Consider the following 25,925-nt stretch of genomic DNA (forward strand, 5'->3'; position numbering starts at 1 on the left):
AAATTTATAATCTTTCCTCATATTGAGCTGTCAATCAGACACGTATTTTGTTGCCTTTTCTGTTATCTTTCAACTCACAACTAATCATAGTTATTCTTCTATGTGAGACTAGGAGTATACTCGAGTATTTGAGGCCTATGCATAATTCAAAGAATACTGAGGTGGAGCCACAGCTAAATTAAGAGCAATATATTTCTGCTTATTATCAATCCTTGCTAATATATTCCCAACTTCTTTAGCTTTTTGACTGACACTACATATTTTGAGTGGATCCAGGAACATTACGAGAACACAACAGAACACACAACATCTTTCTGAGTGATAACAGTTAAGTAGACCCCATCATTTTAATATGTATAGTTGGGATTAATGTTTTCCAATGGCATTACTTGCATTTTCAGCATTGAATTTCATCTACCATTTTCTTGCTCAGTCACCCACTTTCATCACCGACAGCACTACACATACACCATTCATAACTCTTTGGGCAGTCACTCGGACATAACTGTCTGAGTAATTTTGTATCATCTGCAAATTTTGCACTGTTTACCCCTTTTTTTTCCAGATCTTTAGAATATGTGAACGTACTGGTCCTATGTCAAGACCAACATGTGGACATACTATTTACACAACACTACTAGCACACACTCATATAGCACCACTGACCATTTATTCCTACCCTTTATTCCTATTTTTTAACCATTAAAACAGATCCAGGAGAGGACCTTCCCTTTATCCATAACAGCTTTCCTGCTAAGAGCCGTTTGGAGGAGACATAATGTGAAAGCTTTCGGAAAACAGTACACTATATGCACTGGATCACTGTCAAACAACAGGCATATGGACCCCTCAAAGAATTGGTATAGGCATGCTTCCCTTCTTAACCAAAACTATGTTGACTCTTCCCACACAAACTGTGTTCACTCTGTGTCTGATAATTCTGTTCCTTCTAGAAGTTCACCAATTTGCTTGCTATGAAGTTAAGGCTACCAAAACTTGTATTGTCAAGATGCGCTCTGGAGCATGTTTAAAAAACTGCAATCCTATTAGCTGTCTTCAGTCATCTGCACATAAACTGATTTAAACGTTAGGTTCATACCACAATGTGTAGTCTTGCACATTCACATTTGAGTCTAATTCATGAACTTGGGTCAGAATAATCACAGACGGAGATACAACCAAACATAAATCACAATCTCACACAAAAATAATTAGTCTAAAACCTCCCTCTAATACACCTCAATTCTGTGACAGTTTCCTCAAATTCTGTCCACCTGAAAAGAATGGATTAGCGTTGGGAATCTCCCTCTCATCCTCAGCCATGAGAAGCAGGTGGAACAGAATTCAACCTCACAAATAGCACTACTGCAATGGCCGTCATCTGGTTGAGTGCTTCTTTAGTGCTTCCTGAATGGTTTCTTTCATCCCTGTCACTCCTGCGCATCTCTTTCAACAACTACACTACAACATACAACTCATCCACTATGAGCAATAGCAGGGTCTGTAATGTTTAATATCCTCCGGTGATCCTAGGCTTAGCACTGGCCAGAGTAAAACCCTCTAACATGATCAGATTCGCCCACTATTTCCTCAGGAACTCTCATCTGTGATTGTTTTTGTCTCTTTTGCTGGGTCTTTCTAACCACCCTTTTGATTTAATTCCTGGCAGTAACCATTAATAAGCCAACCAATACAAAACAGCAAAGCACAGTCATCAAAACTAATACAGGTATTTTCCAATTTGTCCACAAGGCCATTGATTGCCTCTCAATACAGTCAATAACCATTGGTGTTGATAATCTAAGAGCAAAGATTATAAACAACAACAGGATCTTTACTGGCTGCCAAAAGGTGATCAGCAGCGTCAACGCATACGCCCAAAGGCTTTAGGGGGACTCCAATTAGGCTAGTTTTGTTTTTTTATTTGTTTGTGTAATCAGATGAACGGACATAGAAAAAGCAAAACTAAGAAATGGATAAAGCCAAAATCAGATATGAAAAAACCTGACATTAAGACAACATCTCTATACCAAAAATAAGAAGAGCTGGTGGGTGGCATTTCAACTATCAGTAGAAGCAGCTAATGCCTACAAATAACAACGCTAGCGAAGAAAGTGCTTTTTGGTAGATTCCAACAAAAAACCCCAACCTCCACCACTAAGAAACAGATTTGTAGTGCTGCGGAAAAAACTAAGCAACTCTTATCAAAAAGGTAAGGAAAAGACGCTGATCATCATCAAATACTGAAAATGCCGCCCCAAACTCTTTTGCGATGTTCGCCCTTTGTCCTGATAGAGATAATGTCAGATCAGCATCAGAGTTGTTTTGTATTATAATGATGGTATCTGTGTGAGATAAATAAATTAATAAATGGAGAAATGCAAGAGTGACCTGCTAGTATCTTCTAGAGAAGACTGATTCCTACTGCAGATGCCCCTTGACACCTGATATACTATAATGGCATAGTCCATTGTGGTCATTGGAACGTTTGCCGATCGCTTCTATACAGCATGTACCTTGTATCCTGCTGAGCTTGGGCTATGTGATGTCTGAACAGATTGATTATATTCCCATATACAATCAGATCTTCCAAAAATCACAGGGTACAAAGAATAGCTGAAGCAGCTTTCATATCCTAAGGGAAGAAGGATTTTTTGGTGTTTTAACCCAGAACGTCGGATAATTTTTTAGCTTTACTCATAGACGCTATCAGAAATGCATACTCTTAGAACTTGTAAAAAAATTCTGTCTAAATGTGACAAAAATCCAGTTTTTTAACTGAAACAATTTTGTAATGTGAGAGTGTCTGCCTTTTCATGGAAAATGTAAATTTTTGAAATACAAAATGTATAATGCCCAAGAACTATAATGTGTCAATTTTTTCAGCTGAAGAACAAAATGTTCCTATGAATCACTATGCCCATATAACTGCCATGGTGATCCATCACCTCCTGTCATAAACAGGTAGTTTAAGGGTGAATGTCTCTCTTATCCTCGTAAAGGGTTAAGAGCTCAGTAAACTGGCTGACAACCTGACCACACACACGCACAACTAGGGCGACAAGAATACTTTCAAATCTTGGGGAGGAATATTTTGTTTGTATTTTGTGTCAGTGGGTTCGCCTCTTGGGACTGAGCAGGGACGGGCAACCACCCGCATCACTATCACACATCACTCCTCACATCACATTGTGAATCACACCAAGGCGTTTAGTCTTATTTTTTGTTTTCTTAAACTGTAAATGTTTCTTTGCTGGAAGGATTTACCTCTCTTTGCTGAACTCTGAACCTAACAGGGCGGGGGGCCCTCTGTCTAGGCATCTGATGACCTGTAAAGCCCTTCTCTCATCTGACTCTCCTAACAGAGCATCGATCATTTACCCCCTTCTTCGTCTCTATTTTACTCTATCACTCATCAACTCACACAACAGCATTCAACACATCCTTCTACAGAACCTGATGATTTCCTTGTTTTAAGATCCATGGGGTTTGGATCTGTGTTCACCAGGGAATTGGTAAAGTCCCTCAAGGCAACCCAGGGAGGGGACGAAGTTTTGGGGGAACAGAGAGTGCCCCAGACACTGGAATTCTGGGTGGTGGCAGTGTTACCAGATCTAAGCTAGTAATTAAGCTTAGAAGTGTCCATGCAGGTCCCAACACTTGTACCCATAAGTTCAGAGTGGGGAAAGAATCCTTGACACCTCCCCTTGTTAAGAGAGGAGCTTGCAGTGCATCAAGGGATATGCAGTCAGCCAGGCCTATTGAGGAGAATGGAGAGCATGAGACACCTGAACAACTTTTCCCATGAAGCATCCTAGGAGCATTTGGGATTTGGCTGAGATTGAAATACTGAAAATGTTTTGACAAATTTTTTTTTTATTTCCCCCCAACCCCACAACTCAAAAGCTTTTGTAGGGGAAAAACATTTCCCAACCAGCTTTAGTGACTAGATTATGTCCAAAATGGATGATTATGGATATATCACGTAAGTAAAGGGTCAGAAGATGTCTAGTACTCTCCTACTCAGACTAGCTATTTTAAAGTACCTGGTAGGGATTTCTAAGTGTTCCATTAAACTTGCTTGATTTCTTAAAAAGAAGTTCCCAGTAGCCACAGAAGTAAACTCAAGCAGATCTTCCCAAGGCTGTTTACAGATACCACACTCCAAAGAAATTTAAACAAATAAGCCTGGCAAGTTTAATTTATAGCATGGTCTTCTGAAACAGCCAATCGGATTAGATTTTGTGATCTATGTTGCCTTTAGCTGCACACACTCATACAAACCTGCTCATGATTTGTGTGAAGGGCAGTGTCACTTTCTGCATTTACAAACCACACTTGAAGTTGAGTTGTTGTGGTTTTTTTCTCCTGCAGTTTTGGAGTTTCCTCCCTTTCATATTCCCTCTACTCTGATTTTTCATTTACTACCATAATTTCAGTGACGTGCTGATTTATTTATTTTTGCTCCCCTCTTCCAGGAGCATTCAGCCATCCCTTAAAGAAAAGTTTAATTTCTATAAATATCTAAAGCACTGGTCCTCAATATACCCTCTTCTTCCCATTTCCCCAGAGGCTTTTGTGGGGTGAGGAAATGAGGGGGCTTGTTTTTTCTCCCTTCCTTGTCTTCTCCTAGCTCCTTAAAGATGGTGGTTTCCACTCCCTATCAGCACTATATTGCTGTGAGGGTGGACAAGCTTCTGTTTATCTTCTTCCTTTGGCAAGCATGTGTGTCTTTTATTAGAAATCCTGGTGGCTCCTAAGCTGACAGTCCATGTACAATACTCTGCATTGTTCTTTAAATTTGAACAGGAAGCCCAGCAGGGAATAGTTCTAGGCAGAAGCTCTGTAGTGAAGCCGAGAAAGAGAGAGCAGCTGTTTTAGGTAATATTTTTTTCCTTATCCTAATTGTGAGAGTCGGTGTTAGAAGACAGTGTCACTTTGTATTTAGCAATGTCATATGATACCCTACACCACCACTTCTCAATTGTGGCCACTGTAGCCGCATTTGGCAATCAGGGGCTTTTCTTGCGGCCACAGCCTCCTAGTCAGTGATTGGGGGGGAGGGAAGCAGTGGCCCCTCCCCAGGGGCCACCAGCAGTGGTTGAGGCCCCTCCCTGCATCTGGAGACACACAAGCTGGAGGAGCATGCAGTCAGTGAGTTCCCCATGTTCCCGTGGGTGGTGGGATTGGATATCAGCCCTGGATGGCAAGCAGCAGGCTCCTGCCACAGGACTCTGTCCCCAGGCCCTGTCCTCTGGGTGCGGGGCTCTGGGCTTCGTTCCCTGGCTGCACTGTGGCAGGCTCACGCCGAGCTAACCCCTCACTACCTCTGGCCCCTGCTGTGTCCCATTGCCCCTTCTGCCTCTGTAGCCACCTCCCCAGCCAGGGTTTAATTTGTCCCTGGGTTGCTGGGGCAGAGTAAGTCTGCTGTGAAAAGTGATATTAATAGACATACAAATATCACTTTTCACAGTAGACTTACTTATAGCTAGCAAGTCTAAACAAACAAACAAACAAAAAATACCCCCAAAGGCAAAAGAAACTACAAGACAAAAGACAAGAATGTTCAAAGCACCCTATTTGTGTTTCTATTCTGTTTAGGTCCAGTAAAGAATAGAGACAACTGTGCATTATTTTTATTATTGAGTCTGCAAACTCCTACATAGATAAATTACAATGATTTGGACATGTATATGTGCATATTTATTGTTTTGCCTAAAGTCAATTAAATATTTTAGGAAAAATTGTCAGAGTGGCCACCAGCAAGAGTTGGTCACCAAAATTCTGGTTGTGAGAACCCCTGCCCTACACTGTCCTGTGTGTGTTTGGGTGGGAAAGTTGCCTGGGACCTGTGCTGTGTCAGTCTGTCAAGACACAGGCAGATCAAGTCAAGCCAGTCTGATAAGCAGACTCTGAGAGCTGTCATAAACAGATAGTAAAGGGTTTGCAAGTCCAGTAAACCTGACAAACACCTGACCAGAGGACCAATCAAGAGACAAGATACTTTCAAATCTCAGTGGAGGGAAGTCTTTGTTTTGTGCTGCTTTCTTTGTTCTCTGTTCTCTCTGGGTTCTGAGAGGGACCGGACATGTAAGCAGATATCTCCAAGTTTCTGAAACAGCCTCTTCTGTTCAATTTAGGAAGTACCAGTTAGAAAGGCGGTTTAGTCTTTTTGTTTTCTTTATTTGCAAATGTGTATTTGCTGGAAAGATTGTATCTCTGTTGCTGCAACTTGTATTTGTGCTGGGGGGAGGATTCTCCCTGGTGTCTATAAGCTGAAAGACCCTGTAACATTTTCCATCTGATTTTACAGAGACAACTTTTACTTTTTTCTTTCTTTTATTACAAGCTTTTCTTTTTAAGAAGATGGATTTTTTGGTTATCTTGTGTAAGACCCAAGGGGAGGGAGTCTGCACTCACCAGGGAATTGGTGGGAGGAAGGAGAGAAGGGGGGAGGAAAAGCCTGATTTCTCTCTGTGTTAAGATTACTGTCTCTCTCTCAGGGAGAGTCTGAGAGGGGGAGAGAAGTGGGGGAAGGTGAATTTCCTCTCTGTTTTAAGATTCAAGGAGTTGAATCACAGGGATCTCCCAGTGTTACCCAGGGAGGGGAGAATCTGGAAGGAAGAAAGGAGGGGGGAATAGTTTATTTCCCTTTGTTGTGAGACCCAAGGGGTTTTGGGTCTTGGGGTCCCCAGGGAAGGGTTTGGGGGCCAGAAAGTGCCCCAAAACACTATATATTTTTGGGTGGTGGCAGCTCTCTCATTTCTAAGCTAGTAATTAAGCTTAGAGGAATTCATGCTGGTACCCCATCTTTTGGATGCTAAGGTTCAGAGTGAGGGTTCATACCATGACAGGGCCCCAGATGTTCTACCTGCAGCTTGTAGAGCATGGGCTGAGTGTCCCTGCTGCATGCTCTATCGCTGTGGTATGCTTGACTTCTTGCTCCCGCCTGATATTTGCACTTCCCCACCAACCCAGTGGGATTGGTTCATCAGCAGCAGTCTTGTTTGTATAACCAGACCATTCTTGGGTAGTGGAGAATAGAAGATCAGAAACTGTTCTTGCTTGTGCCTCCGCCTCCAGTGAGTCCATGTAATATGTGAGGAAGGGGTTGGAAATGTAAACAGATCAGAAGGCATCTGTGGAAGCTCAGGAACTATGCTGTCGTTCATTACAAATTCTTATATAATACTGGCCATGACAGCTATGTTGCTGCTCTGTATTAAAGAGATTAAGGTTGGGCTTTCAAACAAATGGATTAAAGCCATTCCAGTCTACAGTGTGCTATGACAAAGCAGCTATAGCAGTCAAATTAAAAAAGGGGTCAAGCCTCATTGGAACTGGAGTGAGATGAAATTTAATTTTAAAAATTGCTTTAACTTATGTATAGTTACTGTAACTGTTGCCATACTACCTCATCAGCTGCGTTGCCTTATCTTCTATATCTGACATCTACAGGAGAACATAGAGCAGTTTACTATGTGGGGTACAAATAGTTTTCTACCAGAAGTTATATCATTTATCACTGACAGTGACCTCTACACTGTACATAAGTAAAGACAGTTTGGCTTCAATGAAAGATAAACATATAGCGAGAAATGTTTAGAAGTGGCCAAAGCCTTTAGAAGCACAATCCATAACTCTACATACATTGGAGTTAACAATCCATAACTCTTAATGCTACAATTCATTCTCCTGTATCTATATTAGAGCTAATCTGAACTTTTGACAAAATATATCAAAGCTGAAACATTTCACAGAGACACACTGATAGATATTTTTACAACGTTTTTGACTGGAAGGTTTTTGAGGTGGACTCTCTGGCCACTTTTTTGGGGGGGGAGGGAGGGAAGATGATGGGGAAGAGAACCAAATCGAAAACCTTCCCTTCTTGATGCAAAAATGACAGTTTTGACACAATCCTGTTTCATGAAGTCATTCAAAAGATTTTGTTTTTGTTCCAACGCGACATGAAAACAAATGTCAAAACCTTGAAAGTTGTCATGAGACAGAATTTGTTGACCTTCAACCAGCTCTGATCTACATGCATGCAGAATTTCAGGAAGATTGAACCACTTGCTGTGTCTTCTGCTTCTTCAACCAGAATACAAGATAAAGAGGATGAAAATTATCCTACATTTTGATTATAGATTTCTCCATTAATAAGGCCTCTACAGAAATATTTGTGTTTTGATGCAACCAGTACTATCAGAATCCTTTTGATGCTTAGTTGTAAGAGCAATACCCCAAATTCCACAGCAAGTTCAGTCTAGTAGAACTGGAAAAGGAGCAGCTTTCACTAGCTTGGCTTATATCACTGCCATGACTCTTGGCCTTCAATAATAGAGGGCAGAAGGGCACACACTATCCCATCTGTGGCCTCAACTGTGTGTTTATACTGTGCTGCTTCCAGGCAGGGTGCAAAAGGCCTTCCCCACATGTCTTATTCAGACAGTGGCAGTGCACAACTGCAGTTCTTGCAATCATCTGCTGGGCTGGATTCAAAGGAGAAACAGGAAGTGAAAGCTGCCAGTCCCATGAGATGTCCAGTCTACCTATTGCACAGAAGTGTTAACTGTTTTTACCAGCATTACCCATGAATACTTCTTTCTTCTGGGTTTGTTGTTTCCTTGATAGATGTGCATGCATTTCATTTTTACAATAGTATCAGAGGACTTCAGAGTGTGGGTGTGGAGGTGTTGTGCTGTGTTTGAGCACAGACGATTATTGAAGATGCATGATATTCTGTATAGGTTTTTCTCTTTTATTACTATCACAGATGACACACACACAAACCTTGACACTGTTAACTTTGAACTTCTTCCATTTAACTCTTGCTTTTGTGCCCTCCCATTTTGTTCCTACAAATTTCTCTAAGCCTTGCTCTGATGAAATTCAACTTCTTACTTTTCCTTGGTTTGGTCTTACTTTCACCAGAGTTATGAAACTAACTGTAGTCTCTGGCCTCTTCCACAGCCTCTATGTTTCTAAAAGTCCCCTGGCTTTCTCAAAATGATATCAAGGACTTCTAGTTTCCCCTCTTATCCTGTTAGGTAAGATTGGAGTTATATACCACATCCGCAAAGCTATTGCTTAACTTACTGCTTCCATGCCCGTTTTCTGGGAGTTTGGGGGAAGAGGATAGAGTTTTAAGGCACCTGACTTCTCTCACAGTAAAGAGCTTTTCTGTGAAGCTTTCTGGATGCCTGCTATGTCCTGCTCTTCATTTTGACCATTCTATTGGAAAATTCTGCAATTCTGGGCTAAATAAGCTGACAGTGGATGCAGATGCCACAGGATATATTCAGGTGGGATATGTGTGGTAATGCTACTTGCAAATTGAAGCCCTTCAACTGGCTTAATGGGGATAGACCCTTGCACCCACAGTGAACCCCACTGAAATAATGGGGCTCTGTATGGGCATAATTTCAGCCTGCATGCAGCTAGTTGGGGGCTCAAGGCTCAAGATTTTCCTTGCTTCTTGAAGAATCTGATGCCTTGTATTCCCTTTAGAGTGGAAGCTGAAAATGTACACAGAGCAATCAAATGCCAAATAAGCGGATGCAAATACTGAGAGTATCCAAATCTCTCTCTCTATATATATAAATAAATAAAGGTTGGAATGAATTGGAAATAGTGAGGAAAAAATGTCTTCTGATTTTTAGCACCTCCATCGTCTGATATTTTGTTAGTGGAAAGACTACGGTACCGTTAAATTCTGCTTAATGCATGGCAACAATGGCCATAAAAAGCAAACCAGGTATTAGATTTTTATTAGGAAGGGAATACAGAGTGACACTCAGAATATTCTAGTACTGTTATATAAACTCACGATATGCCTTCATCATGAGGTACTATGTTTGGTTCTAACTATTCGGAGTGGGGAAGCGGTGGGAAACAGAGTATAAACAGAAGGGTATTGACAATGATTAGAGGTATTTGAAGGCTTCCATGTGAGGAGAGAGTTAAAAACATTAGGACTATGGTTTAGAGAGGAGACACAAGAGGTGATATAGTATAAATGTGTAAAACAAATGCTATATAGGAAAGCAGTCAGGTGCACTTAGTTTTTCCTTTGTCTTGCATTAAGAGAGGGGGACATGCAATGGCATTAAAGAGCTATACCCTTTAAAACTGTTATTCTAGCACTTTCTCTAGCTGAAATAAGAAATTGAAAAGTGATGTCAGGGTTCATACTTCAGGAGATAGCTCAACCACTAACTGTCAGGTTCCAAGAAGAAAATTTCATAATCGTGTTATTGAACTGTTACAGGGGTTTTACATCTTCCTTAGAGTATCTTGCACTGGTCACTGTTGAAGATAGGATACAGTAAGTATGCAGTTCCGGTGTCAGTCGAACAATACACAGTAGTCTGCTTTTTAAACTAACGCTAGCACTTTTTTTGCTTTTACGAGTAAGTCCCATTTTTCAAAAATGAAAGGCAATAAGACTTTGGACTTATCTGTGCTATGCCTTAGTCTGCACTAGCTTGAGAGTAAATTCTGGTGCATGCCAGCAGGGTCCACGCAGACTAGTTAATGTGCAACATACTGGTACAGATTAGAAGTTCCCTAGTGGGTGTTAACATAGTACTTTTTGAAATGAGACTACATTAATGCACACAAGGGAGCTTTTCGTGTGCTCCAGTAGGGTCCACACAGGCCAGTTTGCATACGTTACTTTAGTGTGCACTGGAATTCATACCCCACTGGTGCAGACTAAGATACCAGGCTCTTATGGGCCTAAGTCATTTTTGAAAGTGGAACATAGGTTGTGTCTAATTGCAGTTGGTGGTTTGTTTTGCAGCTTATGTCAGCGTACCTGTGATAGCTTTAGTTTAGCTCACTAATAATAGCAGTGAGTATATAGCAGCGCAAGCTTCAGCATGGGCTGTGCAAACTGACCCAGAAGGCTGGGTACATACTCATGTTCCTTGCCAGGGTCTGTGCTGCTATCTTTTGCCCTATTAGATAGATTAAGACTAGTGTGGATATGTCTACATGAGCTGCAGTCACATGATTGCAGTGTAAGCCTCCTAAGTCACTTAGACATTTTTGAAAATTTTACCCTATATGAAAAAAAAGCACTAATTCTTGTTTATATCTGTTGTCTAATATAAATATAAAACACTTCTCACTAAGGAAAGTCTATTTTGTCCTTTCCCCACAGTGCTCCATCAGCACAAAGTAATTCAGAAAGTTTAATATGGAAAAGTTCTGCTAGGTCTACTTCATTCAACCCATTCTTTCCCCAGATTATTTGGGTTAAGGAAAGATTTAATAGTTAGTTCCCATCAAGAATATCTACAAGTGACATAGTTTTTCTGCTTACCTGGTGAGCATTAAAGGCTGTGCACTCATTAGATTGGATAAAGTAGTCACAGTAGCGGTAAATCAATAGTTAGGTGGGAAACTGAAGTTCTCTAGGGAAAAACCTCAGGTGTTAAGTGATTCAGTAGCTGGTATGATTCCCATGAGCACTGAACCAGTGTCCTACTATGGTGTTAAGAAACACTGCAAGTGACATGCCATCTTTCAGCTGGACAATAAGACTTTACTCTTAACCCCAGTTTTGCAGTATAGTAACTCCTCACTTAGTTATCCTGATTAACATTGTTACGTTGTTGATCAATTAGGGAACATGCTTGTTTAAAGTTGAGCAATGCTCCCTTCTAACATGGTTTGGCAGCCGCCTGCTTTGTCCACTGCTTGCAGGAAGAACAGTGCGTTGCAGCTAGCTGGTGGGGGCTTGGAACCACGGTAGACCGGTAGCCCCCCATCAGCTCTCCACTCCCCTAAGTTCCCTGTGCAGCAGCTGCCCACCAGGCTAGTAATTGCAACTGTCCCTCCCCCACTTCCACGTGCTGCTCCTGCCCTCTGCCTTGGAGCTGCTCCCCAAGACTCCTGCTTGCGGTGCAGGGGGGAGAGGAGGTAGAGGGGGGCTAACGTCAGAGTGCCCTCTCCCCCTGCTCCTGTACCCCACTTACTCCATCTTCCATAGAGCAGGGGGGACACATGACAGGGCTCAGGATGGAGGGAGCTTGCTGGCAGTAGCTGCAGTCTCAGCAGGCTGATCTAATTAATAAGCCAGTGTACTTAAAGGGGAAATGTGCATCTCTCTCACTCTCTCTCACACACACAAGGTCTGCAATGCTGTCTCCCCTCCCTCCATTCCTGCTGCCTTGAGAGTTAACCCCTGAGGACTCAGCCAATTGCTAGTTCATAATTTAGCAGTAAGGCATTCCCTGGGAAATATCCTCCCCTCTGACTCCTCCACGTCAACCAAGCTTCACAATCATCATCACTGTGTACCAGTATTAAATTGTTTGTTTAAAACTTATACTGTGTGTGTATGTATATATGTGTGTATATAGTCTTTTTCTGGTGGAAAAAAATTCCCTGGAACCTAACCCCCTCATTTACATTAATTCTTGTGGGGAAATTGGATTCACTTAACATCGTTTCACTTAAAGTCGCATTTTTCAGGAACATAACTACAATGTTAAGTGAGGAGTTACTGTAATAATAACTCCAGGGTCCTGGATAAATATCAGCGTCTATCTATCTAAATTCCCCCTGTAATTTCTATTGGATATAGTATCTTTCATTTCTTGTCCTAATCTGTATATCATTAAATATTTTCCATTTCACCCTAGAGAGATGGCTGTGGAGGGTGAAGTGATTCCTATGGAGTATTTCGAAATCAATTTAGTTCAGTGGCACTATTTTTGTATGTCAATTTAAGTATGTGCATGAGTGACTGTAGGCTTAGTAGACAACAATTGCTTAAAAATGGTTAAGTAGTTTTAGGATCCATTTGGCTGACAGCTGCCGTATGTGCAAAATCATGTTATTTTATTTTTAAAGTGTTGAATGGGGAGTAGTGTGTATTTCCCCGTTTACTACTACATTGACCTACTGTGATACAGGAGGGCCAGGGAGCAGTAGTAGAGTGTTACAGGGGAAATATATAAGCCTAAGGCTAATTAAGACATGGTTCCCTGTAGACTAGGGAGGGTGGCTACAGGTTAATTGAAGCGCCTGCAGTCAATTAAGGCCCTTATAGGAACCTAATACACCCACACCAACACACCCACTTCAGGCAGACCGGGGGAGGGGGGGGGAAAGAGGACTGGAGCTTGGAGGTGTGCTGTGAGACTTGAAAGATCAGAGAAGGGAGTAAGGGAGACCCTGCCCCAGCAGGGGAGGGAGACTAAGGACCGAAGGTACCCCACCCAAGGGGGAAGAGGGTAAGTACCCGCAGGGGTTGAGACTGGCTGGGGCTCAGAGTAAAGCACAAACCCAGCCCACTCCCCCACTTCCCTCCTTTACCACTTTCCTGGGCCACTAGCAGGGCCCTCAGCACCCCAAGAGCAGGGTCAATGGCTGGCATCTTAGCCCCCCCACTAAGAAAAGCGCAGGACCCACCATACTAACATTGGCCATCTTGTCACACTACTTAGCAAGGACCAAGGTTCCAAATGAGGCTTTATGCAGATATTCACACTCCTAAAAAGCTGGCATGGAGGAAGGCCATTCTGAACTTTTTACCAAGGCTACGAGAAAAGATTGTTGGCAGTCCACTATATCAGTTGGTTAAATGTGGGTCCTAGGGGGTCCCCCTTCTATAAGGGCGTTTCCATCACAACAAACCAGGTCAGTTATAACTTCTACTGTAGTTAATTCACTGTGTACAACAACTTCAGCCGTACATGAATGCAAACTAGCTTGCACGTCCACAGTGTTTTAAAAACCTGTGTAACTCCATTGCTCTTTAGTACATGATTTCACCCTTAGGCCAAGCTTTTCAGGGCACTCAATGAGCAAACATTTTACATTGGGCCTTAGAGGCTGGGGCCTATAATAACCCCAGGATAATTTTTCTTGTAAAGAAACAGGAATTGAGTCTTCAAAAGTAGTGAAACCACCATTCGTGTCTCTTGGAAAGTGGTTGTGAAATGTGGGATTCCGTCTTCATTGTGCCTAGATCTTGGTCAAATATTTTTCATCAACATTTTTCTTCAGGAAATGCCCTTTCAAAAAATGTAACTATTTTGCATATTTTTTGTTTTTTAAAAATTAAAAATATTTGTCAGAGGGAAGTATTTTTATTGGGGGGTTAGCTTTAATTGTCCATGATTTCTATATCCAATTTACACAGCTTACAAGTAAAAAGATGATGATGGTGGCTATTGTTCCTAACTGCCAACCTTGGGCAGTTTGGGATCTGAGTCAGCTGGAGTTATTTCCTTTGTGCTCCTCATCACTACCAATACAGGTCCTGGAGGCTAAATTCTGCCCTCAACGTTACATCTGTGCAATGAAGTTGCACAAATGTCAGAGGCAAACTGAAAAGAGTGGAGATGCACAGGTGTCCCTGCAGGTCTAATTTGGTCTGCAGAATCAGCACTACTGATGGTGATGCCTGAAAACCCAGTTTGAGTCTCAGTAAACTGGGCAAATTCAGTATGGATTCAGCAAGAGACAACAAACATGGAATCCCATATGGAGTTGCTTTTCAGAGCAGAGCTACACATTGGGATTTCTTGGATATCAGCATTTTCTAGGACTTAAGTATCAGTAGATTTGTGGCAGACTATATTTTTGGTAGCTTTACTCAAATGAGTACTTGTCAGCAATAGATCCCTATCACGTACCTACATGGTAAGTGCCTTTTGATTATACTGCAGTCTATTTCCTACCATTTCCTCTTGCTAGGACATGCCAACGTCAATCTAACACTTTCCCAAGAAACGTACTCCCTTTTCTTTCCCACAATCACTTCTTTCTTCTCTGGCTTGACTTCTGCTACCTGAATCAGAGAGAGAATATGCACACCTCACTGCAGCCTGTCTCCCACCTCCCTGACCTAATCCCCAATTAATCTACCCCCTATGATACTAGAATTAATTTCTTGCTGAATACAGAAGGCAAGGTACTTGGCAAGGTTGAATAAAGATGTGACCCTGTTTGACAAACATGGATCCTTTCTTTGGTTGTAAGCTCTGCCTGAAATTTTATGTCGCTTGTGGAAACGTCCTCTGTATCTGATTCTAACCTGTGAAATAGCAAACAAAGAACAGAGTGGCTGTCACGTGACCTTTTAAAATTATAGTTACCATATAAATTAATTATATAGGCCTGTTCTCTGTTATCTGGTAAGTTCTAATTAGTTTTACTCTTTAAACATCTGTCTCCCTGTTTGGTAAATTATATCATGAAAATTAGTCAATGCATTTATGGTTGGCTGCCCTTGCTAGCAGAGGGATGGAGGTCATGACTGATCCTGACATATAACATTTTTGTTTCTTCCTGGTATGGGGGGAGGTGCAAGTTTCACTTGCCATGGTTTCCTAGAGAACAAATGGCCTCTGCTTTGCTGTGAGAGCTGGTGTTGAGAGGAAAGGAGTGAAAACTAGCCCCATCCCTCAATCTCCAGGAGTCTCAAAATTCTAGATTACACATAGCTTCTCTTTGAAATTTTAGAGTGGTATAATTGGTATTGGCATATGTTGTTTGTCAGAAAATGTGCTTTCATGATTTCAGCCAACGAGTCACTTCCATTATTACAAGATCTTGCTCAGTTTCTTTAGAAATAAATGGTCAAGTTGGGGCACCTGTCAGACCCACCCAAACCTCTTCTGTGCATTCAGCTCTATATACAGAGGAGAAACACATAATAAATGAAAACTAACACTAGAGAGCAGAGATTGCTGCCATGTCGGCCACCTCTAAGACAAGGGGATGCAAAGTCGCAAAACATATTAAGATCATTATGCTTTTTAAAATGTGGCTTGACTGTGATCGGTATACTATATCATTTTATATAGTGATATTATTTCTAACAGGCAATTAAATATTAAGATTTATTATGATACACATAAGAGGTGTGACTGCCATTTTTATCTGCTCCCTGATAGGATATATGAAGATCCCTTCTTAAAGTGCTGTTTCCATTTAGAGAACAAATGGGACATATTGTAAGTGTGTAACTGCTCCCCCACACTGCTGCCAGCCAGCACCTTCTTTACACATACATACATGAGGCACACCTTTTTATCTGTAGTCACTGACAAATGCAAACAAGTGACACACAGGCTGCTCGGCTGTGTGCTAAACAGGTGGAGCTAGAAAAATACTCCCGCTAGGAATAAGTAGTATCTCGGATTAGACCAGCACATTTCTTGAACAGAGTGGAGGTAAGTTTTATGTACATTTTTTTTAATATAAAATTGCGTTTACCATAGTAGAGGACAGCTTGATTAAGAGCAGGCATACAGGTAGTAGTTTAAAATGCATGTGTCTGTGCCTTCATATATTTTAACTAGCAGTTCCATGATTAGTCTGTTTTTGTTTTGAGCTTCACCCTTACTGCTGTAAGCTGATCTGTTTTGAAGCCCTCCCACCCCCCACGATCAGTAGCTACACATTTTTAGTGAAAACATGGATTTACTGTGTACAGAGGGCATGTTGCACTATAAAGGGAAAAATTGTGTATGCCAGGCTTGTTTCCTTAATTTACCCACAAACAAAGCATTCAAGAGTAAGAAAGCTTTACAACACAGCAACATCATGGTATTGTTTATAACCAATTGTACCCTAAGTGAAACGTGACCATGTAAAGCTGATAGAAGCCTATTCATGTGAAACCACCTTATACTAATGTGAATAGACTCATTTATCAGGAGCAGTACTTGCCTCAAGAAACATGTAGCCTTTCCTATTGGGAAAGAAGTAAGTAGTAGAGTAGGCATAATTATTTGGAGATGCCACATTGAAATAGATAATAATATGATCATACAGATCATACTAGCAGTGCAAACTGCCAATGAAGCTTCCTAGATTTTCATATTTTCTGTCCATCCCAGTGTTTTACTAAAGTATCAAATGTAACCACAACAGGAGAAGTTCATTAAAAGAGAAGAGCTGGCTGGAGTGTTTGCTATGTAACCTGTTCCTTTGGTAACTTACAGTTCTCAGCAAAAAGGAGTTGCTCTTGTATTTCCTACTCTTAAAAATAATGTTGAGGAAGTCTCTTTCAAAATGATTTTGGACCTCCTGCTGGGTTCTAATTATATCCAACTCCCTCCTAGATTTCTTACGCCTTCCTTTAGGGCACATTAATGTGAATGGAAGGGACTGAAAAGGGTGCTGCAGTTCTGAGAGCTTGATTAAAAAACATGTGAATGAAGGAGTTATACTAACCTTAACTGTTAGGTTAGATGTCTTCTGTTTTTTAATTATTTTAACATCCACAATTCTTCTTCCCCCTTTTGACATAAGATGGACACAGGCTGAATTATTGTCTCTAATTTGCATTTATACATGACTTTTAACCCTGATAGATTCCAAAGAGCTTCACAAGCTGTATGAATATGGTGCCACTGAAATGAGGGCATCTTTGGTATAGAGAGTAGCAACCAACACTGTGCAATGCATAACATACAGAAGTGGGTGGGGAATTTGGGCAAACCCCAATTTATGGAAGTTCCGTGGCATTTTTAACGTCCAGCCTGAGCAGACAAGAATTTTGTTTTGAAAGCAAATGGCAAGCAAATCTGGTTTTATTTACTGGAAGAATGAAGAACTGAACTGACCCATCTAGGTTCTGAGCTAGTGGTTACAGAGAGCTGGGTGAAATCCTGGCCTCACTGAAGCCTGTGGGAGTTTTGCCGTTGATTCACTGGGGGCAGAAATTCATCCTCTGTGTATTTTAAATCTATGACTTGGGCCACCAAACCATCACTTTCATCTGTCCCATCTCCACATTTTTTTCATTAATGGGTAAAGGTTTATAAAAAAAAAGTAATACATATTTTTTAAAATAAGACCCTGGCTATTGTATTAAAAAACCTCAATAAAAAGTGTTTGAATGTATCAGTTTGGGTTTTTTAACTCCTTGAAGGATTTTGTTGTTTAACATATAGTAGAAATTTGGGTGCTTCTAGGTTCCTGGAATGTAAGCCTTGTAAGGCGGAAGGTGGAGAACACTTTTTAAATATTTGTACAGGGAGGAGGACAGGGCTGGGACTGACTATGAAAATAACTCTTGCTTCTCTTCAGGGTTAGGTTCAGGCTTTCACAGTAAACACACCTTGGAAATATTTGAATACTGGGTTTATCTTGTAGGGTGAGAGGTGGGAGTGATATGCACTGTAACCTGACTGAAGAAGAACTTTTCCCTGTCAAGGATTGATTGGAATGTATTTTTCTTTTGTCTTGTGTTAAAGACTTCTGGCCCTGTTCTCAGCCATTTTGCAAATTGTTAGTTACAAGCTATATGGTGAATTAAAGCAGGGGTAAAAAGCAGTCTGTATTGTGTGGCAGTTTATCCGAACAGGTATTCTGCAAATTCCTGTATTGGAAGGGGTATATATTTAATCTTGTGCTAGCTCTGACCTTTGTTCAGTGGAGGGCGGTAGCTATTTACAGTAAGTTTTAGCAAACTACACAAAGTGAGATGACTTAGAATAGTTTCCTACCTTTCGAAACGTGTTGCTGCTGCTAATAATACTTTGCACTTCTGTTGTATCTATCTTCTGAGGTCTTTGTACACACATACTTTACTCACAACAGCAGTCTGTTAGGAATAAAGGGTAGCATTAGTACTAGCGTCTGTCTTTAGTGCATGCCAGCAGGGTCCACATGAGCCAGTCAGTGCACAACACGCTAGTGCACGTTAGAATTTACACCTCTCTAGTTCAGACTAATGCACCGTGTGGATAAGCTGCCAGAGAGGGATGACCTGTCTTCATAACACACTAGTCCCAAGTTGCACTTGTTGAGTATCTGGGCATTTTTAAAATACTAGTAATTTTAGAGATTTATGCACAACAGACTGTATATTTAAAAAGAGGGAAAGTTTACAAAGGACTGCAAAGTAGCTCGGCAGAAGATGTGAAAGCATTAATTTCATCACAAACTAAACATTAGGAAGGAATCATAGTCAATCTGTTATCAGGGGGTAGCCATGTTAGTCCGTATCCACAAAAACATCTGAAGAAGTGGTTTCTTTACCCACGAAAGCTTATGCCCAAATAAATCTGTTGAGTCTTTAAGTTGTCACTGGATTCTTTTTTGTTTTTATAGTCAATCTGAAGATTTAAAAAAAATGTTAGGGTTTTTAAAAAATATATACCTCTCAATGTAAACTTTTCCGGGGAATTGCTCGCTGTGTGATCCTATTTCCCCCCGGCTCCCTCATCCCCAAAAGTATTTTGCGGGTCTTTATGAGCACCTGGGTGGATGAGAACTTCCAATATCTAGATAAAGCCTTTTACTGCAATGCTTCCCTTCTGCTCTAACTGCTTGTAAGACTCTGCACTCCTTTATGTTATAGCATAGAGGGTAGGTGACTGTGTTTCTGGAATGTCAAGCCTGCAACACAGCATAGAAATCATGCTGCTAGTTCTGAATGTCTCTTGTCTCATCTTATCTGAGGCCTTAATGTCATGACCACATTCTATCATGTTTTAAAACTTGAGTGTGGAAAGTTGATTTAGCTGACCATGATTTTGTGTTGAGTGTAAAGGTGGAGAATTTGTGACAGCTGTTCATCAACCCTGACCCCAGTAGGATTCCATCATGAGTAGCTGAAATGATGCAGAACAGGAGTGGTGCTTGGGGGAAATTTTAGTGGCACAAATGACAGCTGGGCTCCAAACTCCAATTAAAAGTCAGTGGCCATGAAGCACCTACCTTCCACTTGTGCCTTTGAAAAATCTTCCCTCTTGTCTGCACTGACCACAGTCATGGGATCTGCACCATGTTGGCTAACTAAACTCATCACAGTCATGTTCTGTTTACAATATGAAATTTTTGCAATAAAGCCAAAGCCTCAGAGAGAGTTACATTCCTACCTTAGTGATGGTGGTTGATGCCCACATGCTGGAGGTCTGGAGTTTGTTCCAAACCTCAAGTTGTTCAGTAAAGACTAAGGACCGAATTGATGCTATGCTACTGAGGACAGTTGTACTGCAAAGAGTATAGTTGAAATGCTGTGGACCTAATGAAGTGATTAGCCTTACAGCTTTGTGTAGTAAATAGTATTACAGTTCTAATAATAATATTATTTGAAGCCCAAATTGTACATTTTGCAAGAAAAATGTATTTCATTTTATGGTCTCTCTTCATATTTTGATACCTTTTCTTCCCTGGTAATTGGTAATTTTTTTGTGCTAGATTTCTGTTCCTTTTGGAAGAGTTCCTCAGGTTTCTTTTTAGATGTTTTCTTTTACAAGCTGCATAGGGCAGTAAGATACTGGGCTTGGGGAAGGGGAGATCAGTAGCTACTCAAACAGGAAACTACTAGAGCACAATCCTCATGTGTCTTTTTTCACATACACTGAATTTTCCCTGGAATTGATGTGGTTGATTTAGGAATTGTTTTGTACAGTCTAGGCATTTTGAAACACCTAATTTTCCACTTCAAATTTTAAATCTTTTTTCTTTTAAGATCCCCAAAGGGGGTAAGACTGGACATTTTAAATTGTAGTGACTGATACAGTAGTAGTGTTTTAGCTGTATATTCAAACACCTAGGTTTAGTGGTTGGTAAAACTGTTCACACTATCATTAATAAATTACAAAAATACTTGAAAATTGTCTATTTCATTATAAACTCAAAATGGTCTTTTTTCATGAAAACTGTTACTCAGATATGTGTTTAAGTGAAAAACAAGCTGTTTTGGAGGAAAAAATAGCTTTGCATAAGACACATAGGCAGTCTCATTCATTTGCATGTATTCCACGTGAAAATACTAATTCTTCAAAATTTTGCGTAAAGTGAAATCTTGGAAAATAAGTTTTAATAATAGGTAGTTCTAATGTTTTGGTTAGCTGGCTATTTTCTGTGTTGTAATGTCCACGTGTGCTTTTCAAAGAACACCAAATTTTTCAAGGGAGCTCAAACTAGCTTCTAAAACTGAACCCACAGGGGTTTTTTAAAAACCAAGTTTTTGTGTACACATGAACCTGGATTTGCCAGTTATATCCTCACATCCTAGTGTTTTCATACAAGAAGGTAGATACAGAGAATTTGGGCTTCAGTCTGAGGTGGCCTTTGAAAATTTGACCATGCATGTACAATTTAAGTCCCAAATTTAGTTTTAAAGGCCTAGTGCAGATACCATATATATGTATATAAAGGGCATTTTAAGCTGGTTGAATGTAACTGTGACCCAATATATTGAATGTTGCTAACAGTGTTCCCATCATGCCTTATAAAAAGGGTAGTGAGGTTTTATGTTAATTATGGACTTCTGCATCAAGAACATGGATGGAAAGAGTTGGAGAGACTATTCGGTAATCTGCCTTCAATGACTAGTGAAGAAAATGAACTCTTTAAGCAACACTTAGGTTGAGAGGATAGGTCAGTCTTCATAGACCATCCAGAGGAGCATCTCCTGAAACTCCTGCAAAATTCATTTTGCATAAGACATGGAGCACGTATTGTTAAGCTGTTTTTAAAAGAGCCTGGTAGGGTGCATTCTCTCCCCCGCCCCCAACCTCCCAAAAGAAAAAGTGCAATATAGTTTGATTGTTTATGGCAGTACAGTGCCTTTTATTGAATTGCTGCTTGTGGTGGGCAAAGTCAAGAGAATAAAATAGATTCTTCATGTATTCTAAATCTAGTATGCTCTGGTGAATACTAGTTCAGAGGAATACTGCAGATGCATTTATATAACTGCTGCAACTTTCAGATATGGATGAAAATAGTTCTGTGACTAATGCTGTGTACATGGTTTTTCAGAGTACTTTAATTCTGTACTTTGTTACTTTTTGTAAAAAAGTAAAAATTTTATTTTCTCCTTTGTTGTTTCTAATAAATGATGATCTGTAGTAGCTCTTATTGGGGAGGACCATACTGCATTCACTTGCACCTTCCATTGACTGGCAAGTAGTTTATCCAAGACAGCTGATTCTCTCTCTTTATTTAACAAATTGAGCCTGATTTTTCTCTCACTTACATTGGTGTATATCAAGATTAATTCAGTCAGAGCCATTGGAGTTGCACCTAGTGTAAAACTGGGGTCAAAGTAGAATTGGCCCATGGCTTCTTCTGAAATTATGAGCCAGAATCAGTTCTGTTGTAGTTAGGCACTGAGGTCAGTAGATTTGTGTCCCTTTATGTCAGAGCTGAATTTGGCATTGACCTTTCAAAATGTTAAGCGTGAGCCTCCGCTCCGTCAGTGACCTTCAGGAATTACACCAGAATAAAACCAGTGTAAAGGAAGGCAAAATCAGGCCCGTTCTTATCTTTATTTTAAATAAGTAAGTTGCAAAAAAGCTTTAGGGGAGAGTTAAAATTAACAAATGTATGTATTCAGAATACTGCCATTTGCTTTGTGTAATGAAATGAGAAGTGGGGTTTTTGTTTTGCTTTTTAAAGGTGGTCTACAAAGATCTCACTATGTCTGATGGAGACTACGATTACCTCATCAAATTCCTAGCACTCGGTGACTCGGGAGTAGGAAAGACCAGCATCCTTTATCAGTACACAGATGGCAAATTTAATTCCAGATTTATCACAACAGTGGGTATTGACTTTCGGGAAAAGAGAGTGGTGAGTTGCAGCAACTCTCTGTGTTGCTTTGACTGTACAATTATTTAAAAAAAAATAAATCTACTCTTAAAACCTGATCTCCTGATCATCACTGCATAGTCGACCATATATCATTGGCACAAAATACCACCACCTTCTCTCTCTCTAGGAGTTGCAAATAAAACAAAAAAGGCTGTTTCTGTGAGGTCCATGAAAGAATTATTTTGTTACTCCCTTCTGCAGAAGCAGTTAACTAATAAACCAAATTCAGTGACCTGTACTGATAGCAATGGATGATGCTATGGCATTCAGACCATTCCCTGTAAATTGAACTGCCATTTTCATCAGTAGACTTTTCACAAGGGAAGGCTTGCAGAACTGGCCCCAGTTAAAGATGTATTGGCATAAAGTTCTTTATAAGCCAAAGTGGCTAGTAAACAAAGACAACCATGTTAATTTTTTGCGCCACTGAAAAATACGGGGTAGGGCAGTGGTGAATAATTAATACTTTCTAAAGGAAAGGGGCAGCACTTGTAGGACTCCTAAGTAGGTACCTATGTTTTCCCCAAACTCCTAATCATCAGAGGTCAAAATGTGAAAACTAAAAGCTATTCTAATACATTTATTTAACAAGGTCTCAATTTTAAATGCAACAGAATTTAAATGGATATCTACAAGATTTCCTCCTTTTTAATCACTTAATAGAGAAAATCTGTGATCCATACTGAATATTTTAAAGACATTTTTCATAAAATTGGAAAATTTTACTTGCTGAAATTTTATCTGAAGTGAGGATGCTGTCAGTAAATATTGTAAACTATTCATGCCATAATGTTAGTATACCAACAGGGCATTCAGTATAGAAAATAATCTGGCATTGGGGGTTGGATCTGGACCCTGATTACCTGGGAAACCCATTTTCTCATTGTCTTCAAAGAATTCAGGAGGTTGCTCCTAAATTATCTAAAATGTATGGGAAATGTTATTTTTTATTTGAGGCAATGGAGAACCACAATGATTACCATACCACTGCTCCTTGGCATACTTGCGCATTCATAGTTGGCACTAAGCCCATCTTGTTAGCATATAAGGGTTTCAGACACCTTTTTGGCAGAGTCACTTTACCTGGTCTACTCACCCCACACTCAACATGCATGAATACCAAGGGGTTTTCGTGGTGCAGAATGTTCTTGTTCAGATTTGCTGCTGATGGGAGAGTAATTGTTCTAACGGAGTAACCAAAACAAAATTCTCAAAATGAATATTTTCTGAGCAAGAGACAGTTAAACTTGATGGTTTTGCTTTGATATGTCTGTCAGATGCTCTGTGACCATTATCCTGTGACACATTCTGTGCCAATGGTATTGCCTGTGTATCCATAACTTCTTTAATCTTAGGGTTCAGTAATACCAATAGGAAAAGGAGAGGACAATCCAAACTCAGATGTCTTCTAGACACTGACTTGAAACACTTTCCATTTGATTCTCTTCATACTCAACAGATGTCATTATTTATATTCACCTGCTAAATAAGCTACTGAGCTTTTATTCCAGTTCCTGTTCTTGCAAGCTATAATATGATAAGATCTACACTAGATTCTTCTTAGCAACCTTGTGACAGTTAAACAGAAGTCATTATCTCTACAGTCATATTCTGTTTTGCTGACATAGTTCTGTTAATGGTACAAATATATTGCCATATTACGTTATCTGATTGTACTTTTATAATTGTTTCAATTTGAACAGAGTGAAACAGTAAAAATAAAAACTAGAAAGAATCATGCCTGCCTAATGCAAATCATAGCCACAATGAATTTCTCTTCAGGTCTTCATAGCTTATTGGAAACATTTTCTTTTCTCTCATCTGATGCTTTTCCTTTCTTAAATATTTTACTAGGGGCAGGATCAAAGTGGGAGCCTACAACTCAGCCTCATAAGGCAAAGAGATGGTGTCTGTGTGTAGTATTGACTCTTAGATTAACAATGCATTAATTGTTATTGGCATCAAGACTGATTAAAGTATTACATTTTAAATGTCAGTTTTTTGTTATGCTGTTGAGAGTGGACTGCTGACACTTTGAAAATTGTCTGTTTATAGGTGTATAGATCCAATGGGCCAGATGGCATTAGTGGCAGAGGACAGAGGATACATCTGCAACTGTGGGATACTGCAGGACAGGAAAGGTCTGGCCTTTATATGAAGCAAATGTGACTGTGCTTACTAAACTATTAACTAAACTCAAGTGCATGAATTCTCCTGTTGTCTGTTGGATTTTATGAGCATGACTCTAGATGAATCAAAATGTGCCTTTATTCTGACATTAACAGCAATATGATCACAATTTCCCGGGGGGGAGGAGTGATGTTTGTTCTTACCTATAGACAATTTTTTTTTCTATTTTCTATATATTTTCCTAGTGTGCCCCTCTCTCTCTCATATATATCTGGCTATATAATCTATTTTCTTAATTTATCTTCTTGTGCTTTCATTCGTTCTTCTGAAGATATTAAGACTCAATGGAAGTCATACACATGAAGTCAGAATGAGGGGTCTGCCAGAAGTCTGCAGCGCATATTTGGTTATATTGACCTGCACTCTGTTTAAGCTTTCATTAGCTCTTGTAGCCAGCTAGAAGTGGCTGTAATTTATTTAAATGGTAACTATTGAGGATGATCTATATTATGCTGTGCTAGCAAATTTATATCTGGCACTGTATCTCTAACCAATTGCCCTCTTTCAAGACCAAAGCCAGTAGCTATCTCTGGGTCACATCCTGCAGTCTTTACCCAGTTCTTAGGCAGGCAGACCCTCTTTGATGTGGAAGTAGAGATGCAGGATTCATCCCTTCCTTTGTAAAGCTCAGATAGATGGCTGGTGAGAGTCACTCTCATGTTCTGTCCTGCATGGAATCAAGTTTTTGTCCTGAATATTGCTGGCAGTTTCTCTTCATATAGAAAGTAAATGTTCTTCACCTGTCCTGTTTGTGTTTCAAAAGGCTTTAACATTGCAAAATTTTTCATCTGATGTTTTAAAATATTGTCACATTTTAAATGTACAGTAATAAATTTCAACATGATTTGAATTTCACTTTGAATTAGATGCTTTTTTCAAGTTGATCAAAATGTGCTGTGTAATGTAAGGCTTGATCCAAAGCTCACAGAAGTTGAGGAGAGTCTTTGCACTAACTTTAGTGGACTTGGATTAGGCCTATAGTAACTTAATTGGTTCAAGCCTTATGTCAGTAGAAATCAGACATGACTATTGATGGTTCTAGTACAATTAAATTTTAGATTACCTCACTTATCTGCCTATTTTATAGTATGATCATTTTTCAAAATAATTGACTCATCAGCTATACCTTATGAAAGGGAAACCAACTACAA

The 25,925-nt window shown here is 40.0% G+C and overlaps 1 protein-coding gene across 2 annotated transcripts in view; it reads left to right on the forward strand.

Moving 5' to 3' along the window:
• RAB27A (RAB27A, member RAS oncogene family) overlaps positions 1-25,925 on the forward strand; it is a 97,263-nt gene that overhangs the window by 57,028 nt on the left and 14,310 nt on the right. For both annotated transcript variants that reach the window (XM_032796671.2, XM_032796672.2), the window contains 2 exons: positions 22,390-22,563; positions 24,640-24,725. In XM_032796671.2, coding sequence (XP_032652562.1) covers positions 22,411-22,563; positions 24,640-24,725 — 239 coding nt within the window. In that variant the 5' untranslated portion in view covers positions 22,390-22,410. The remainder of the gene's footprint in view (positions 1-22,389; positions 22,564-24,639; positions 24,726-25,925) is intronic.

Source organism: Chelonoidis abingdonii, chromosome 9, assembly GCF_003597395.2.
Source record: "Chelonoidis abingdonii isolate Lonesome George chromosome 9, CheloAbing_2.0, whole genome shotgun sequence".
In the NCBI taxonomy this organism is placed as follows: Eukaryota; Metazoa; Chordata; order Testudines; family Testudinidae; genus Chelonoidis; species Chelonoidis abingdonii.